Raw genomic sequence first — 20,464 nt, 5'->3', positions numbered from 1 at the left:
TCTTTTTGCATATTCTGTTGCTAGCACTCTCTCCCTCTCCTCCCACTGTCCTTTTCTCACCACCCTGACCCCCTCCTCCCCCCATTCGTTTTTGCAGAGTGCCCGGTAGCTTTGCACAGCCCATTTCCCACACCTCCCTAAAAAACCTTTAGAGGTGTTTGCACAGTGTTTGTAGAGAAAGCGCTGCCTCGCTGTGATCCAAGCATGGGCTGTTTGTGGTTTGCTCCTGGAAGGTGCAGGAGCACACATTAAACCCAGAAATTACTGGTCCCGTAGGTACATGTTTAATTTTCGACAAGCACTCATGTCTCTGCAGTCCTGTTAATTTAGGTGCTTTCCCTTACTGTGAAATTCACATCTTTGCAACACATATTGCAGCAGTATTTTCAGGAAAATCTTTTAACAAATCAGAACACTGAGTCCCTTTTCCTGTGCAAGTAGAAAGGGTGTTGTGGCGCATCGTGCAAGAGATGATGTCACCTAACGCCCAGCGATGTGGTCAAATTCAGCCATAATTAGGCGCAGAAGGCCGCGCATACCAGGTCGCCCTGCATTATTAATAGTCACTTCCCGGTTTACTGCCCCTTTGAGCTTATTATCTGATCAAAAAAGGAACGAGGGGACAAATACTTATTAAATCCTGAAAGAGACATTCCTGGGCTCCTCCTAAGGCCACTTGAAGCTCTGGTGGACAGACAGCCATAACTCGGCTGCTTGTAGAAGCCCCGCCTGCCGGTGCCTGATATTTTAGATCTGTTCAGTGAATAATCGGCCTTAAGTACAAGTCAATACCCTCTCGCAAGCAGAACGCAAGCAGGCTATTAACTGCATTACTTCACACGGCTGTTTCAATACAATCTACCTATCTTAATTGAAACTTTCTTAGTAGACGTAGTTGCTGAAGCAGATAAAGGACACAGAGCGCATGCACTGAAACAATGCAGACATAACAGATGGAGCTTGCATCATATTTTTTGCCGTAGAATTTTGAGGAAAATTGTATGCCAACTTTTGTACATGTTGCACAATTAAGCTGCAGTGAATCATGGATTAAAATAAAAAAACGCTATAACACTCCCAGCATTGACCACAGCATAGCGCCTTTTTTAATCTATTTTTTACTTTAAGCCATATTGCACAGCAACTCAAATACATGTAAAAGAAACTTTGACAGAGGCAATACATTTTGCATAGGCAAAACCTATTACCTTTGCCAATGCTTGCTTATTAGGTTAATAGTGAATAATTGTATTTCACTCACTATTAGCATAATAAAAATGAAACATCCAGACATGGAACAGGGCCTTATCTGGTTGCTGTGGTAAGTACAATGAAATGCTTTTAAATGTATGCTGTGTGGATGCGGAGAGGGTAAGCATGTGTATGTGTGCGCATTTGTGTGTGTGAGCATGTGTATGTGTGTGCATGACACTGAATAACAATGAGCAACAAGTAGTGAGAATGAGAGACAGTGACAGATTGTGGGGCAGATTCATCAAGACTATGTGCAGGTGCAACGTCACGCAAACTGGTGCAAAGACTTGATAAACTATTTACTTTCCAGTGCAAAACTTTTTTTCCACTGGAAAGTAGCTTTAAAGTAGCATCACAGGGTCCGTATTGGGTATTATATGGGCGTTTCCATGCTACAACCCAGGTCTTTTGATTCAAAGTGCTATCTTCTAAAAATGTCAGGCAGGACTTAAAAAATAACACCTTCTTGAGGCAAGCATTAAGTTGGAGAAATGTTTTAATTTTACACTTGGCATGTGTGCTGCAATATACAACTCACATGCAATGTCTGAAAAGTATTTAAATGTGTCTAGGCATTTCATTTTGTACTGAAAGGTTACCCTTCGAGTAAAACACCTATGCTGCATATCATGCGCACACCTTTGCATCATGGTGTAAAGCAATATGCGTGGTGCTTGACTGCCTGTTTGTGTGCCCACGCCGGGAAAGAGAGCAGCAGTACCATATCTTAGTAGATACGACTCTGAAATGCTATTTTGCCTTAGCACAACGCAGAGAAGCAACTTTGGTTTCTGCGCTGCATTGCACTATTTTGGTTTTAGTAAATGTACCTCTAAGTGCCAGTGAGTACGAGTAGGTCTGTCAATGAGAATACGTGAGTGAGACAGAGTGACTCCAAAAAATTGAGAGAATGTGGGTGAGAATGAATGAGCATGAGTGTGAAAGAAGTATGCCAAAGAATGAGTGAGTAGCAGTGAGTGAGAGTAACTATGAGTGGGAATGAATTAGTAGAAGTGAGCAACAATGAATGAGTGAGAGCGTGAGTGAATGTTGGAAAGTGGGTAATCAGTAGTGTTAACTATGCAGCTACCACTGGCAATAAGGCCACCAACACAGTCTAGGGTTCAGTATAGGTCTCAATAAAGTATTTCCATGCTCATCCCTTGGCAGGTCATCAGCCAGGCCAGCTTGAGTCCAGTGGCAACGTGATCATGGGACATACATTTGGGTATACCCTGCCAACTTATGGCAAACAAAGCAAACACAAGGAGATGATGGACAGAGCGCTAAACCTTTTGAGACACTCACCCCCCAGTCACAGATCTGGGTTGAATCCATCATCGTTCTTAACTTAGGAGACAGGCATGTAAAGCATTTAAAAACATCAATTCAATAAATAATTAAGGCTCAACACACAGTAAAAATCCCACACCAATGTATAAAAATAGGATTTTTTTTTAGAACGACAAAAAAAAAAAAAAAAACGATTGGGAATTGGATATATTATTTTTTAAAGAATTACCACTTTATAGTGCTTAAAAGTCTTTAGGCCACTTAGGACATCTGGTCGCGCTTCACCTGGCCAAAGTCAAAGTTTGAGGCCGACCGCTATGGAGCACAGTGTGGCTGAACCAATCGGGAGGCCCTGGTCAAATTTTGCCTTCAGACTTACACATTTTTCTGGAGCTTTTTCTTCCGAGGTCCCTTAACACACTTCACCAGTCCAGATTCTGAGAGGGTTCACCAGCTTGACTTTCAGGGACCTCCCAATCAAACTCTGGGAGTCGGACCGCCAGAGCTTTTCAGCAGGACGAACCTGGAATCCGGATCACGGTTGAAGGTGACAGTCTTGGGTCTCCCAGTTGAGTCGGACACCTTATTGAGCGGGTCAGAGGGGATGGGGTAGGCAGTCCTGACATTCCCTGCTTGCCCTGTTTCTCCTTTGAAGCCTCATGCTTTACGACCTCCACCCCTGCAATGGCATTCCTGTGTAGCAGAGCCATCTCCAGCAGATAGTCTCTCTCCTGGTGAGCCACTTATCACTTCATGAACTCAGCCTGGCTAATCATCTTAACTCTAACCAATTAGGGAAGACTGCAACAAAATTTTGGCTTACAGACAGAAAAGTCTTAAAACTTATTTTCGGTACAATTTAGGATAAATTCAGTAATGGTGAATTGCTACAGTTATCAATACCATTCTTTTAAGTCTTTGAATTATATTTTATTCAATTCCTAGCAATATTTATGCAGCAATAAACTACTGCAATGTTATCCTTTTGGCTACCTATCTACAATGGGGAAAATAATGTGCAATTTCTCCATCACCACACAAAACATCTTTTATAAAGACCCGGCTTATAGTTACATCACCACCCACCCCATGGACACATAGGGGAGACCTTGGTGATCGAATTTATGTACAAACCAATGTGGATTCTCACCTCACAGTGCTCATAGCACCACAGTCAATTTTGGGAGGGACTTTACTACAACGGGGGGAAGTGAAATGTGAAATTTCTCTATCACCAGGGCATTTAAAAACATCTTTTATAAGGACTCTGCTTATAATTACATGACCCCCTCACCACTGTGTCACCAAGGGCACTCTGATTGCACCTAATATGTAAAGATAATAAAGATTATGACTTTTTAAGTGTCCCTTCCACCAAAGTCGATACTGTCACCGGCAAACTCAATGTAATTCTTGGCAAAGCGACACCTGTGGAAAACTCCTGGCGCTGGCATACTGTAATAAATTTATAGCAAGGGGCACAATGCACGAAAAAAGGTGGTGCTGACAAACTGAAGGGTATTTTTCAAATAAGGGAGGACAACCATGGTATACAGGAGGGAGACATTCAGGACACAAAGCTGGCCTTGACATAATTTTTGACATAAGGGTCACCCATGGTTTATGGACAGCACTAATCACAAAATTCCAGCAGTGGCAAACAATATGTAATTTTTAGACTAAACGGACACCCATGACAAATTCCTGGACCCGGCACAATCAAGGTAATTTGTGACCTATGGGGCATCCCTAGCAAGTTTTGGAAAAAATTGCATCCCCTCTGGGGGAGAGCAAAGTTAATTTGGCTTGCCTTACCATGAAAGTTGATTATTTAACAAGTGCTTTTTTAGAGCCTGAGGCTTTTTAGTAAATTTAAAATACAATATTTCTTTACATTTTCTCAAACTTTTCTTGGGGGGAGAACCTTCAGAACTCTCCCCAAAAGATGTCAGGCTCACTCGCTACAATCGAGGGAAAGTATTACGCCTCACCACTTTAAAAAACATAACCAGCGCTGACTCCAAGAACAGAAGTTAAACAGTACCTTGATGAACACGGTTAACTTTCTGCAGCTTCCGCTGGGACTCAGACTGGACATCACGTTAGGTAAAATTTATAAATTCAGTGTGCAATGTGCCTTCTTCTGATTAAATGAGGAATGAACTGAAAAGAAGCCTTTTTAGACAAATTACTACCATGTTTTATTACTGTGAGCACATGAAAAATTAAGTGTCTGAATAGAACCTTCACCTCTGTGCTTCCCACGAATTATATAGCCTTTGAAACTATCTTAAATCAAAACGTACTAACATTAAGAAATAATTTAGGCCAATAATATAGCTCATACTCAATATATGGTCTACACCAATTAATATATGTGGACATAACTATTCCCTATTTAAACCAATTATTTTCTCTCTCTATGATATATCAACACATTTCTCATTGCCGTTGGGAAACTATTACATCGGGACTATTGCGGTATCAAACATGTAGATTCCCAGTGCTGTTGTATAGAACTATATCTTCAAGTAATACTAAGAGAAGCGAGTAATAATCCCTTTGAATATCATGGCAGCACCTAATTCAAGCGGTATTTGAAATAGACAGCTTAGGTTGTGTCATTTTATTAATCATGCATTTATTGTGGCACTTCAATGGTGTCAATTATTATGATGTCATCAGGGTTAAGTCCTTATGGCATCACTTCCTGGGAAGATCAAGTGTCAAAGGTCATATGATGTCACTTCCGCTAACCCTGGCATTTTGGTGAATCGACATTCATGCAGTACAAAGGAAAACTCGGATGCGTTGCAAACAGAATATTTACATATTTACAGTACATTAAATACATTCTCTCAGGCTGAATGACAAAGGAATCAACAGACTCTGGCTTGGAGCTCGAAACTTACTTCTGTTGTAGATAGTCGTTTATCCCCGTTATCACTGCCAATGCCTGAGTCGGGGCCGTGATTCTTATTGGGATAAAAGTCTTCCATGCTGTAAGGAAAGACGATCAACAAAACACGGGTTAACTTTCGTGGAGAAGATACACTGTGCAGTGTGTTATTTAAGCGTGTGCTGCACTCTTGCACAAACACCATTCACATCTGAATATTACGGCTGGAGTCTGGTCTTCACAGAAAAACAACTGACTATACAAGTATTTCTGACTATTTTCTACCTAATTTCAACGATTCAACATCACAAAAAAGGGTGACTGCTTCGGGGTTGTTTGGCTTACTTAAACCATCTATTGCAACCATCCTGGAGCAGTCATGAATCCATTTATCTTCAGTATTGCAATTCAGTAGACGGCAGGGTTGGTATGAACAAAAGGTAACAATGGTGCAGGCTAAATTAGACTGCAAAAAAATACGAGATTAACAACAAAGAAGAGGCAGAACTATTAAGAACTGTTTTGAGACGAGCCTAGAGCATTAGACGTGTTTTTGGCTTTGGCAATCGTCTGGCCGTGTGGAACGAGGGCAGGGACAGAGAAATAGAGGCAGGGAGGGAGAAACAGAGGCATTGGGGAGAGAAAAAGCAGGGACGCCGTAGGAAGAAGAAACAAGGACGAGAGAGTGGGTGGACGGTTAGAGAGAAAAGAGGGAGGGGTTGGGGTTAAGTTTAAAAAGAGAAGTGGCAGGTGAGAAAAGGAGATGAAACCGGTACGGGAGGGCAGGTGGGAGGTGGAGAAGTAACAGGGACGGGCGATGAAACAGGGAGGGTGTTATAAGGTCTTTCCTCCTCTTCCTTCTATCCACCCTGTCTTCCTTTCTTGTTCAGCCTAGCTATACTTAGAATGTTCACTATGTCATAGAATGTGCTATGGCTGCTGTGTGACAGTTAACTCTAGGCTGAGCTAAGTGAAACAGCTCCTGGTGGGGCGTACTTACAGAGATACTTACAGGCCTACTTACCATCCTGGCTAAAACATCATACTTCTGTAACCTGTACTTCAATAAAGCTTCTTGGAACTTACCACCTCTGGACTTTCCATACTTTGTAACATTGGCGACGATCTGGTCTTCCCTGCGCGATTCAATGGACATATTCTTCAAAGAAATTCTTCTACTTATACCATTTAAGGATTCATCTAAGCAGCTAAGGATTCTATACTACGATTTCATCAAAGAACCCAAGCTTATACCATCATATCATTACCTGCTGGCAGCCCCAGCCCCACCAGTGACAAATGACACCGTCAGCCTCAACTCGTGCGTGCCAGTACTTTTTTTGCAAGCTTGGTGAGTCTTCTTTTATATTACTTCTCTGCCTTGGCTTCACTACTCTATTCATCAAATGACTGCTGTGTGTTAGTGGATCTCCTTCTCATCAACTGCCCTGCTATACAATACCCTGTCTCTTCAGACATACTTTTCACAGAGTTACAGTCAGCCTGATCACTCTTCTGCATTTTTCTGTGTAATTTACATCAGAGTCAGTGACTTTCTACAACTCAAACAATCTGTTTTCCCCAACTGTTTGACTCAAGTGGCACCGTGATAAGCATATTTACGAGAGCAGAGTCTTTACTCTATTATTCTAGAGCAGTCATCACCTATGTGTAATTTATTTGGAGCTGTGTCTAATTGTGGCTTTACTTTCCTTCAACGACCTTCCAAATAATTTTTTTCAGTGATTTGCCACGTTATTTTATTTAAGAGGAGCTACACCTTTTGCTGAATTTCGGAGTGTTTTTTTTTTGGGGCCAAGCAATGATTGTACTTTGTTTTCGTAAAATTCTCATTTTTCTTCGTGTTGCCCCCTGAGGAAAACTAACGGCAGCGCTTCATTCAAATTTCAAATATATTCACGCGCACCTCACCTGCTTCAGTGTCTCGTGCTTGCAGAATGCCTGTGCTCCTTTCTTCCACCCTTCATGACGCGGAGTTCTTTTCAGCTGCCTTCTTAAGCCTGCATTCCTCTGCGTGCCGGGAACCACCCAGTACAACTATGCAGGAAACGTGCATCCATTTTGCGCCTACCTGCCATCTCTGTCAACAGCATTTGCACTGCATTCTCATCCTTGTTCTACATCGGCGTTTCTGCTGCAGCGAGTGTGAATCGTATTTTGGGAACTTCGCCTTCATGGAGCACTGACGTTATGGAGGTACTTTTCTTATCTTCAAAACAACTTGTGATTTCTTCTCTTCAATAACATCAACATGCGGCTATTTGGCACTGTATTTCCCATGGTCCGGGACAATTTTTCTTCTCAACATTTTCAATTCGTTTTTTTTTCCTTTCAGAAGCACCGAATACTGTTTATTGCTCTTTTTGATATCCGTGTAGCTGTACTCAGTGCGCCATCTTCTGGTTTATTTTGATATTGCTTACTGCTTTATTTTTAACAGGTTTCTTCTCATGTGAATCCAAACTCGGGTACTAAGTCGGGTACCGGTGTTATTTCTTTCGTGGTTTAATTTCCATGTTTTTTTGATATAATATTGCCTGCATTTTCATATTTCACTATTATTTCATTTGATTTTAGCTTGCCATACTTTTTGTCTTATTTATTCTGCAGGTCTATTGGATTTTAGTCTGATGTTCAGCCATATTCAATTATTTGAGGGAGGTTACTTACATTTTACTGGTTCTGGTTTCAATACTTGCACCTACTGTTTTTATATGCGTACCCCACTATTATTCTATTCATTTGCGTTTTCTGGGGGTCTGAATTCATACTTACGTTCTTTCTTCTTGATATTCTGTACTAGGCCTGGTTTCTAATCCATTGGAATTCTTATTGCATTGTTTCCAATATATTGATATTCTTATTGTCTAGTTTGTAATATTTTTATATGCTCATTGCCTAGTTTCTCACTGTTTTTTCTTGGCTTACCTGAGACGTCAGGTGTTTACTTCTTATTTATTGCATTTGACCTTTTCGTTTACATTTTATTCTTCTTTGTTCTGTAGGCTTACACTTCAGCCATGGCGTTTTTTTTTTCTTTTCTATTTGCCTACGTTCCTCAGTACTCACTCACACGTTTCTTTACTTTGCAGCGCTGGCTCGCTGTTTTCACAGTTTCATTGTACTTTGTGTTTGCCTTGACATCAGGCGCACTAGTTGTGGTGTGTGTGTTCTGTCCTTTCTACTTTCGACTCAAGTTTCCTTGGGTTTACTATTCCCTTGGGAAAAAGAGGGATGGTGTTGTGCCTTGTTGTTTGGTGTTTGTGCCTTGTTGTTTCTACATTTTCTTGATTGTAGGAGTTCTTTATTCTGACTTGGTGTTCGTGCCTAGTCTTATTTCTATTTTTCTTATGATAGTAGTTCTTTTTCTTGTCTGTAGTAGTTCTTTTATTCTATTTTCTTCTTATTCTTATATTCTATTGTGTTTGCATTTCTGCGATATACTGTTTATTTTGTTTTGCATATGGTTATCTCATATTTGATCTTGTTCCTTCTTCTTTCCTTTCTATTTGTAAGGAAAGAGGATATGTTAAAAGGTCTTTCCTCCTCTTCCTTCTGTCCACCCTGTCTTCCTTTCTTGTTCAGCCTGGCTATACTTAGAATGTTAACTATGTCATAGAATGTGCTGTGGCTGCTGTGTGACAGTTAACTCTAGGCTGAGCTAAGTGAAAAAGCTCCTGATGGAGCGTACTTACAGAGATACTTACAGGCCTACTTACCATCCTGGCTACAATATCATACTTCTGTAACCTGTACTTCAATAAAGCTTCTTGGAACTTACCACCTCCAGACTTTCCATACTTTGTAACAGAGGGGTTGGTGATAAATTAAGAAAAAAAAGAGCGGGTGGCGAAACAGAAAAACATGGACGAGAAACAGCAACGTGAGTGAAGGTGAGGAACAGAAGAAGAGTGAGAGAATTCAGTGCAGAGGAGAGAAGAAAAAGTCCAGCAGGGAGGCAGCTGAAAAGCACACGCTGTCTGGTAGAGTGCTTGATCACAAAGAAACAAGTAGCAGTGGATGGAGATAAGTACTTCAGCCATGCTCCAGAATCGGTCAAACAAAAGAGGAAGTAAAGCCCTTGCACGCTAACCAATAAGAAGCAAGAAAATTACAGTGACAATAAAGCAAACAAATGGTAAGCAATGGGCGGGCTCTAAGCCTATTGTAAGCTAACAATACGTCTCACAACAGGGAGTACATATGCCGTCTAGTAGGTGGGACATAAAATGCCCTGAACTACCACCAAATAATTATTTCAATCTTTCCCAACATACCTACACACACAAAAAGCACAGCTGTGGTAGCAGAAATCCACCAAAAGAAACGGTCATCACTCTGGCACACTAAGGAATGCAGTATACCAAAAAGTTACCATTCTTTTTGACAAATGTACATGGCAATGTTAAGGCACATTGTGCAATTAATTAGAACACTTATTTCAGTTAAATAAACTGTTCTACACTACAAGCGGAATGTGAAAATTCGTAATAGATTCTTAGGCTTCAAAACCATTGTTAAAATAAATGTTACTATAACGATCATGGCTCATCAATCACATAAGGTTGATACATGAGTTTGACTTTGCCAAGACGTTAGTTAGGAAACCAGGGTTGTTAGTTTTTTTTTCCTCTCCAAAAAGGTTCCCAAATTAGTAAAAATAATGGGTACTCGAAACAGTACTCCAGAGGACCTGGTACAGGTGGAGGAACTCTACCTCATACCTTACGTGTCCTTGCCAATGAGACAGCTTAGAGACTTGTGTAAAACGTATGGCCTCAAGACTGGATCAAACCCTACCAAATCACAGCTCCAGGAGCTTTTGGAAGAGTATGACAAAGAGCATCCAGAGGATGACCATGATCTTACAGAAGATCAGAACACATTAGACAGGAGGGCAGCTATAGAAGCCCAACTCATAGCTATAGAAAAAGAGAGAAAAGAGTTGGGGCTAGGACCCATTTCTGGTGGCAGCATATTAATAAATAGGGAGAAAAGTGATTATTTTGATCCTAAAAACCCCAAAGGGTTTGTCCCCAAATTATTTCAGGGTGATGATATCACCAAGTGGTTCATTGACTTTGAGAGGGTCCGCCTTAGCAGACAAGGTCAACAAGAAACTGTGGAGTGCTGTGCTGTGAGAAATGTTCTCAGGAAAGTGCAGGGATAGACTCCTGGTACTCAATGAGAAAGATGCTGCATCCTATGATCTCATGAAGGGTACCCTGATTGAGGACTTTTCTATTTACCACTGAAGAGTATAGAATCTGGTTCTGGGAGGCTAACAAAAAACAGAGCCAGACCTGGGTAGATTTTGTAGACTACTCAGTGAAATCACTAGGAGATTGGTTAGCTGGCAACAATGTACAAGACCTTGAAGGGCTTTATAATTTGATAATGAAGGAGGATCTTTAAAGTAATTGTTACCAAAAGAAGTTACTTCAATTCCTGGTAGACTAGGTCCCCTTTCTCCTCAAGAGTTGGGGAAGAAGTCAGACCACTGGGTCTAAACAAGGGTGACCAAAACTACCACTGGTAAGGAGACCAAAAGAAAAAGGTCAACACCCCTCCCCCCATGGAAAGAGGGTAACTCTAAAAACAAAGTCTTCGCCAGGCCCCAAAAACCCTCTTCAGGAGAGAGGGCCCAAGGCTAATCACAGCCAAATGGCGGGTACCAGGTTAAGAACCGGGATCCCAAGATGGCTTGGTGCCAGGACTGTAGAAATGCAGAGCACTAAACCACAGACTCTGGTTGTAAAAAGTAAAACAATGCCTCTAGTCCACGTGCAGAAATTGGAGTTGCCAATCTCCAGATGGGATCTCAGGAGAGTACTGGCCATGTCAGGGAGCTCAGTGAGGTGACTTTAGTATGGGATGTGGATGTAGCCACAGTAGATGTCTGCCCCACTAATATGCAAAAATACAGACAGCATCCTATTATTAATGAGGTTAGGGTGGAGGCAGTGAGAAGCACTGGTGCTAGTGTAACCATGGTGAGTAGGCAACTGGTGTCCTCTGAAAGGTATCGGCCTGGAAGGACCTATCCAGTCAACAGTGCTGAAAATATAACAACAAACCATGCCATGGCGATGGTGTCCTGTGACTGGGGGAAGGTTGCTGGACAAAAAGAGGTTGCAGTGTCTTTATTCATTCCAGTTGTTGTTTGCTTTGCAATGATTTGGAGTCCTCAGCATGGGCTGAGGCAGAACTGAGAATTCATGCAGAAATGCTTGAAATCAAACAATGGGTGTGCATCAAAACCAGAGTGGAAAATAGGTGCTGTAGTCTGGAATAATGTCCCAGCCCTCCAGGAGAAATGGCAGGAAAGCTGGGATGGAATAAGGTCCCAGCCCTTCAGGAGAATAGGCAGGAAGGCTGGGGAACCAGCTTCAAATCAAACACAAGACCCTTCTACTCAGGAGGAAGACGAGTCAGCCCTATAGGGAATCGAGCCTCAGGCGCTGGAGCCTTACTAGGCTGAGCTTTTGGGCCTAGGGGGACTCTCTAAGGAAGATCTGTGCCTCAGGGGCGGAAAACCTGTCCCACTCTTTAAATTCTGCGACAGAAAGCTGCTGCTCAGGAAGGAGGTGATGTCAGTAATTTCCACAGGACCTATTGGGAGGAGGGAATCCTGTACACTGAGGCCAGAGACCCCAAACCTGGTGCCACTAGGAGATTGGTAGTGCACCAGACATTTAGGGAATTCCTTCTCACTTTGACCCATGATATTGCCATAGATAGATACCTTGGCCAGACCAAAACTTGGAGTAGGCTAGTGAGCCCCTTCTATGGGCCAGGGATACACCAGAAGGGGAAGCAGTTTTGTAACTCCTGTGCCACCTATCAAGCCAGTGGTAAGACAGGTGGCCACCCAAATTCTCCCTTAATTCCACTTCCAGTGGTTGAGGTTCCCTTTGAGAGGGTAAGGATTGACATTGTTGGTCCCCTTGACCTTCCTATAGCATCAGGAAACAGATATATTCTGGTGGCAGTAGATCATGCGACCTAGTATCCAAAGGCATTCCTCTTAGGACTACCGCCCCTGTAGCGGCTAGAGCCCTCATTAGTATCTTTACCAGGGTGGGCTTCACTAAGGAGGTGGTGTCAGACAGAGGTATAAACATCATGTCTGGCTACCTGAAACACAATTGAAAGGAGTGTGGAGTGACCTACATGTTCACTACCCCCTACCATTCTCAGTGTAATGGCCTTTTTGAAAGATTCAAGACCAGGAAAGGTACAATTGATGGAGTCCTTGAAAAACTCAGGAGATGGGAGGTCTTACTTCCATGTCTGCTTTTTGTTCTACAGGGACGTGCCACAGAAGGGAGTGGGGATCCCCCCCTTTGAACTTTTATTTATCATCCTGTCAGGGGACCAATGTTAATGTTATGTTAATGGGAATTTATTCGGCGCACTTACACCGGGTGGCTTCATGGCGCTGACCAGAGAGCAGAAAAGTACTGAAGTCAGACTCAACAGACTACAGCTGTCAATTATCCCAAGTTATAAGCTAGCCAAAACAACCAGGTCTTGAGGAGCCTCCTAACCCAATGTGCTTTATGAAGGAAGGATGGGAGCAACCTCTTGTTGAGCCTGAACAAGATATAGTGAACTATATACTTGGCCTCCGCTATAGGATGGCTGAATACATCGAGAAAGCAAATAAAAAACGCAAGGCCAGCCAGGAGCTCCATAAGCAATGGTATGACCAAAAGGCTGCTATGGCTGAATTCCAACCACAGCAGAAGGCGTGATTTTTGGAGTCAGTGGCTCCTAGGGCTCTCCAAGATAAGTGGAGTGGACACTACCTTATCCTAAAAAGGGGAGGTCACCTATCTGGTTGACCTTGGCTCTTGCAGGAACTCCAGGAGGGTCGTATATGTAAACTGCCTTAAATCCTACTATGACAGGGCAAATGTGACCATGATGATGGTTACAGATATGGATCAGGAGACAGAGAGTGAACATCTCCATGACCTCCTGTCTAACCATCCAAAAGATGAGTCGTCAGTGGATGAAGTGGTCTTGTCAACCAGCCTCACTGCCCACCAGCGGACTGATTGCAAGCAAGTCTTAAATCAGTTTGCTGAGCTCTTCTCTCTGGCCCCTGGTCAGACTAGCTGGTTTACCAATGATGTGGACACTGGTGAAAATCTACCTATATAGAATACAATATGCAGGTAGTCTGATCATGTGAAAGAGAACATCAAAACTGAAGGAAGCAAAAAGCTGGAATTGGGATTCATAGAGTCATTTGAGTTTCTCTGGGCCAGCCTAGTCCCCAAGCATTAACCAGGGTGGTAAGGAAGAGATGAGATTCTGTGTGGACTATAGGGGCCTCAATGCTGTGACCAAAACTGATGCACAGTCCAGCTCGACCAGATACTCAAGTAAGTGCTTATTGCTTCTAAGCAAAATGTTACTATTTATTCTTTACACATTCATATATCAAGTTCTACTTATTGGATGTTTTTCACTTTGGTAAAAAAATTTTTTTTAAATATTTTATTATTTTTTTTATCATTTATACAAACATTACCAACAAGTGGTTCCGGTACATAAAATATATCAAAGCATGATCATACACAGTACATAGGATGACTCCGCATTTGAGAATAGCAATAGAGGCATATAAATGTGCTGGAGACATCAATAGTAAGTCCTGTCAACGCAGCCATCTTTCATCCACCACATATGCATATTGAAAAACACAAACAGCACCAATTGACACACCATAGTGATATCCAGAGTACATTTGCCCCAAAGGACAACAGAATGCAGACACCTTAGGGACGCTGTGAACATGAGTCCATAGTCTATGTAAGTGGATGTTCTATGAGATACACAGTTAGGGGGTCCCAGATGTCCCGCGGCAGGGACGATAGGGGAAGGCGCTCGGAGTACGTATGTATTTGTTTCTGCCAAAGGATCATATTGATGAGCCATTCCCTAAATTTCGGCGATCTGCCTCTGCCCCACCTGCAAGCCACCCTTCGTCTGGCCGTTGTATACTAAATGTGACAAATTTACGCTGAGCAGCTGGTATCGCCTCCGCATATCCAAGAAGTGCCAATAGTGGGGAGCGTGGAATTTCTAGGATAGTCATGAGCTCCAATGCCGCAAGAACCTGTTACCAATATGCGTGTACTGCGCTACAATCCCAGGCAAGATAAGGAAAGTCGAAGGAGCGGATTAATATTTTGGATTGGGTTCTTCACATATAAAGTGACATTGTTCGCATAAGGAGAGTTCAATATGGGACGAAGAAAGCATCAAAGGGCTTTGTCTTGATGGTGCTGCTGGATTTTCGCCGCAAGGGACTCTATCGCAAGAGTGAATAGTAAAGGGGAAAAGGGGCAGCCATGGTGGGTGCCCCGTGTGAGCGGGATAGGGGAAGAAGTGGGGCCATTTATCCTCACCCGTGCTGTCAGAGAGGTATAGAGGAGGCGGATCCATGAGCGAAAACCAACAGGGAGAGCCATACATTGAAGTACGGTGAAAAGATAATCCCACTCTACTGAGTCAAAGGCTTTCGTGGCGTCTAAAAAGACAGCCGCGAGCGCCAGTTGGGGGCAACGTTGTGCATAATGGAGAATAGCATGCGCAGGTTAAAGGAGGTCGCCCTCCCTGGAATAAAACCTGCCTGATCAGGTAACACCAACTTCTCCATTAAAAGGCTGAGACGGTTTGCCAGAAGTTTTTTCTAGTATCTTTGTATCTGTATTAATAAGAGATAGAGGCCTGTAGGAATCGCACTGATCCGCAGGCTTCCCGGGCTTCAGGAGTGAAACGATAAGCACCTCCCTCATAGAGTCTGGAAGAATTTGGGCCTCCTGAGCTTTTGATTCCAAGGTAAACCTCCCGTAACACTGGGATCAACTGATCTGAATAGGATTTATAAAAATCAACAGGTAGACCATCGGAAACCGGGGCTTTCCCCGATTTCATTTTTATAATCGCTTCACCAAACTGCCCGCCTGGGGGAGGACGTGGACATAGGAAACGATGCGCCCTCTCCACAATAAGCGGGGACAAGAACGGGTCTTCCTCACTGGCCCCCTGCAGTAGCCGCTCGACATACTCCTCCATGTGGCCAGTGTTGGAGCTTTCCGGTATGCCAATTATTCGAATGTTCTTCCGGCGACTGTGAACCTCAAGGTCTTCATTCTTGGCAGCTATCACCTTGAGGAGTTTATCCATTTGTGACACAGAGGTGGGGAAATGATATCGCCTGATGCCCGAACCATGTTGATGTTTATGTTGGGCAAGAAGATTTAATGTCTATTTTGTCTGACGGACAAGTAGACATTAAATCGCTCAAGTAATATCCAATCTGTGACCACTCTGTGGCTCAGAGCCAATAAGAAATTGCGACAGAAACTCAGAGAACCTTTGGAGGCCTTTGATCAACATGAGCACCGGACCGTGCTCCCCTCCCCCGCGTCACCATCATGCTAATACTTTTTTAAGACACAAGGGGGACCCAACGGATAGCTAAGTACCATGGGTATAACTACGTTATAGTGAACAAAGGTCCTTAGCTTATTTGAGAATCAAAACAATACAGTATAGGCACACAATGGAAAGCTATACGATTTAAGGCTTCCAAACCCAGCCGGGAAAGGAGTTTATTTTTGAGAAACAATGTCCAATATTTCAATACAAACGAGATAACATGACACAAGCCTGTGCCGTACCAAAAAGAGGGAAAGGAAAGATAGGATTAGGGTGAAAGGGGTGTCTTTCAGGCAAATGAAGAGAGCAAGGACAGGGCACTGTAAATAAGTCAAAGATTAATAACAGTGTCGCCTGGAGTAGAGTATACACAATCTCATTTGACAATATTGTAAGTGTAAACCCACTCATAGATGTCGACTCTAGCATGGTGCTCCAACATTACCAATGTCTTCTTTCTCTGCCTTTGCCTGGAAATATATGATGTGATCTGGTTGCAGTAGCACTCCAGCTAAAGGCTCACTCCAAAGTGTGTTTGGCAGCTATTAAGACCTAATTGCTTCCTAGATTGCTACGAATCTATATTTAGCAATCTACGCCCAAATCACTTCTGGCTAAAGATGTCACGGGTGTGAAGAAACAGTAGCACATTTGTGGGTTCTTGTATTTACATTTTATCTGGAATGAAGGTTGGGGCAACTACTGGAGGGTCTTGAACCTGCAACCATCAGCAGTAGGTGCTGTATACATTGCTTTATGTTCCAGGTATTAATTAGGGGTGTTTACTGTATTTACTGTCAGTGCAAGGCGTGTGTTTCTATTTTGCCTGAAGTAGTGGGTAGGTTCATGTTGAGAGGTGGTGTAGATTTTCCTTAATTGCTAAAGTATCAAATGCACTATAATGATGGGGTCGTGTGTATTTTAAGGCATTTGTGCAGTGCGTTGGTCCATGCTCTAAACATGGTTTTGGTGTACCCCTGATCCCTTCCTCCTACAACCTTTTGTGGTCCTTCAGGGAAATACTAGATGTGAATCAGTCTGCAGAAGGGTTTAGATGATGGTCACAGACCACAATGACAGAGGAAATGAAAACGAGTAGTGGCACTTTTGGATGTTTGTTCAGCTGAACAGTTAATATTGGTTTTAGACATCCTGGTAGCTGAAGCATAAATAATCTTTATTAATCAAATTTACCTTGAATATCCATCACCCCAGGAAAGGGTTTTCAACTCTACTTTGATTGAGCCCAGGTGTCCTTGCTAGGTGTGACATGGAATGCGGAGTCTTTCCAGTGACTCACTACCCCTCCATCTCAATTATCCTGATCCCTCTACTTCTAGATTGACTGTTTCTTTATCTCAGCTGTCTTTCCCTGTGCTGTGAGAAGGGAACGAAGTTGTATTTGCCGCTATGTAAGCATGTGTGTTATATGTTCTACATAACGTTTATTCTGAGTTAGACAAACTTGCACATCTACTCAAGAGTTGCATCTGTTCATGTCAGTGAAGCTTACTTTGCTGCTTCCGCCATTACTACACCAGTACTGTGCACGAGAACCTTTTACTGATACTGCCAGTTTTGTATATGATCCTTGTGTGAGAGAAGACTGTGTAGATGTTGCCTTGCATACACCATAATATAATCACATTACACCTCTCCAGGAGTGTAAAAGGAGAAATTGATTTAACTTCCCCATTAAAAGTATAGAAACCCTGACAAGAATTGTGGATACGATGAACCACAGTACCTCTGCTACGTGATTTTGCTGCCCATGAAGAGTTGATAAGCTCGGCCAAGAAGTACAGTTATTTTCATCCACACATGTTTATCAGAACATCTATTGCATATTTGTGAAGTTGGAGAGCTATTAGTTGGCCATACCAAGGAGAAATCACTTCTGTCCTACAGGTTCATATTCCGACACAGTTGGGCCCCAAAGACAGCAAGAAATGTAGTCAATTACCAGTCTGCACTCTGCCTATAGGAACAATTTCTTTACATATGAAAATCTGTCACAGACAAACTTGCTGATACGTGGGTGCAGTGCACAATGACATCTTCACACATGCTGTATAAGTAGCCAGTTCAACATATGCATATAAGTGTGCATCACCATTCCCTGCACAATTGTACTGGCATTTAAAATATTAATTGCACGTATGTTACAATGATGTCAGTGCAGGCTCTCTGTGTGCAGACCTAGCTTAGTGACTTGTGGAGTAGGTAGGGCAATCAGATATTTACAGAGGGCAAGTCGATTTCTGTAACATTTTGTCCCTTGGCCAAGTAGATTTCTAAAACAATTCCACACCCCAGGTGATACCTGGAGCTGCAGTTGTGAGGTAGTAACTTCATTATCCAATATGCGTCGCTCACCTTCCTTAATCTGACCACCGTGCTTGTCCACCTTCTGGACTAGGAAGTCCAGCCGGTTGTTCATGGTGTCAATATTTCCTGACATATCAGACAGGCTATGTTGCAGGGCAAGGAGTAGCACCTTAACTTCATCCCCAGGAGGCGAAGACTGTGCTTGAAACGACTCTCCAACTGTCAGGATCGAATACTCCGAGGCCGATCGCATGGCAAATTTCTTGGCATCTGTTAGAAATGGCGTTCCCTAGTTGGCATTCTTGGCATCTGTTAGAAATGGCGTTCTTTAGTTGCCAGTGGCTGGCGCCAATGTCCAAATAGGGACCCGTCTTCCTAAGTGAGGGCAAGTGGGATATCCCCTTTGACAACCCCTGCTCAACCCTGTGGTAACGTAGCATGAGCAGTTGGGCCTATCTCTGAGGCAGTGTGTGAAGCATTTATGACCATGCATAATAAGGCAGTAACAACACCACAAAAGGACACAACTCAAGTAGGTATAGATAAATAATATCTTTATCTAAAGTTTAACTCAAGACTCTCAAAGCGTTTCAACAAGCTACAATGCACGTAAACCAGATGGGACTCAAAAAAGGCAATAACGTACTCACCAGAATGTGACAATGACTGAGTTCAAGGCCGGCGCCTACGCGACCCGTTGCGCACCAGGTACCTGCCATTGGGAGGGGATACAGCACGCAGCTTCTCGAAGAAGCAGAGACAGTGACAGGCGGACTCCCAGCGACCACAAGTCTTGGCTGCAGGGGTCCGCAGCGTGCACCCACAATGATTCGGGCACTCGGGGACAGGTGGGCAGCATGCGGTTGCGGCGGCCCGGGCCTGTCGTGGCGATGACAATCGTCTTGCAGTTCCTTGGTGGGCTCACAGCGGCAGCAGCTGTCTCTTGGCTGTGGCGCGCCACAGGATGAATCCCGGTATTGCAAAGTTGGCAAAGGTGCAGGCACTCAATGGCAGCAGCTCTCACTTAGCTGTGGTGGCCCACAGGACAAATCCTGATGATGCAAAGTTGGCAAAGGTGCAGGCACTCAACGGCAGCAGCTCTCTCTTAGCTGCGGCGGCCCACAGGACAAATCACGATGATGCAAAATGGGCAAAGGTGTGGGCTTCAACGGCAGCAGCTCTCTCTTAGCAATGGCGGCCCACAGGACGAACCACGATGATGCGAAGTTGGCCAAAGTGCGGGCACTCAGCGGCAGCAGCGCTCATTTAGCTGCGGCGACCCACAGGACAAAGGATGATCTCAACCACGCTAGCACAACGGTGGGCGCTCAGCAGCTACAGCTCTGTCTTAGCTGCAGCGGCCCACACAGATTCAGCGAAGGGTCCGAAGGTTCAACTACAGACGGGCTCTCAGCGGCGGCAGCTCTTTCTTAGAAGCAGCGGCCCGTAGAGATTTAGCGAAGGTTCTGAGGGTTCAAAGCAAGGCGGGTTCTCAGCAGCGGCAGCGCTCTGTTAGCTGTAGCGGCCGACGCAGATTCAGCGAAGGTTCCGAAAGTTCTAATTCAGACGGGCTATCAGCGGCGGCAGCTCTCTCTTAGCTGCAGCGGCCCGCACAGGTTCAGCACAGCGTTACCAGTCTGTGTTCCTCACAGTAGAACTAGAAGCTCCAGATTACTCGACTGATGCCTCACCTGCAAGTAGGATTCCTCGCACAGGAACTCCGACAGCTGACGGGGTGAAGTCTATTATCCCCGAGACTTCAACAGGAGGCACTCTTGATTCAGGCCCTCGGTCAGTTTCTTCAGCAAACTTGGTGAAAGTTTCAAAGTCCTTTCCTCTGTTGACTCGGACAGAGTTTGGTCTTGACATCCAGAAGGAACTTACTGAACAAGGTTTCAGTGCAGCGTTTTATACCTAAAAAGTCTTTGTTCTCTAAAGTCACAAAATACTGTATTCAGCCAGAACCAGTTTGGTGGGGTCGGGAGCACTTGGTTTACGCAGCAGCATTCTGCCCTTTGAGAATGAGGGGGTCTGCTATCAGACGCCCAGTGGGAGGTGAAGCCAGTTACGGCTTTGCTCGGATCAAAGAGTCACCCCGTTCCCATGCTCTGAAAACCAATCTCTCTCTCCAGCCAGGTCTGACCCAGCTTGCCCTGCCGCTCAAAAAACAGACGGCTAATACACATACTAGCAAAGCCTACTGTAAGGTCT

At 43.7% G+C, this 20,464-nt stretch overlaps 1 protein-coding gene across 2 annotated transcripts in view; it reads right to left on the bottom strand.

Annotated features, from left to right (window-relative positions):
• Positions 1-20,464, bottom strand: part of LRCH2 (leucine rich repeats and calponin homology domain containing 2) — a 927,979-nt gene that overhangs the window by 599,470 nt on the left and 308,045 nt on the right. For both annotated transcript variants that reach the window (XM_086918732.1, XM_086918733.1), the window contains exon 7: positions 5,460-5,547. In XM_086918732.1, coding sequence (XP_086774858.1) covers positions 5,460-5,547 — 88 coding nt within the window. The remainder of the gene's footprint in view (positions 1-5,459; positions 5,548-20,464) is intronic.

The sequence above is a fragment of the Lissotriton vulgaris genome, chromosome 4_1, assembly GCF_964263255.1.
Source record: "Lissotriton vulgaris chromosome 4_1, aLisVul1.2, whole genome shotgun sequence".
NCBI lineage: Eukaryota > Metazoa > Chordata > Amphibia > Caudata > Salamandridae > Lissotriton > Lissotriton vulgaris.
Note: the sequence above shows the minus strand (reverse complement) of the source record. Positions and strands in the feature narration are given on the sequence as shown.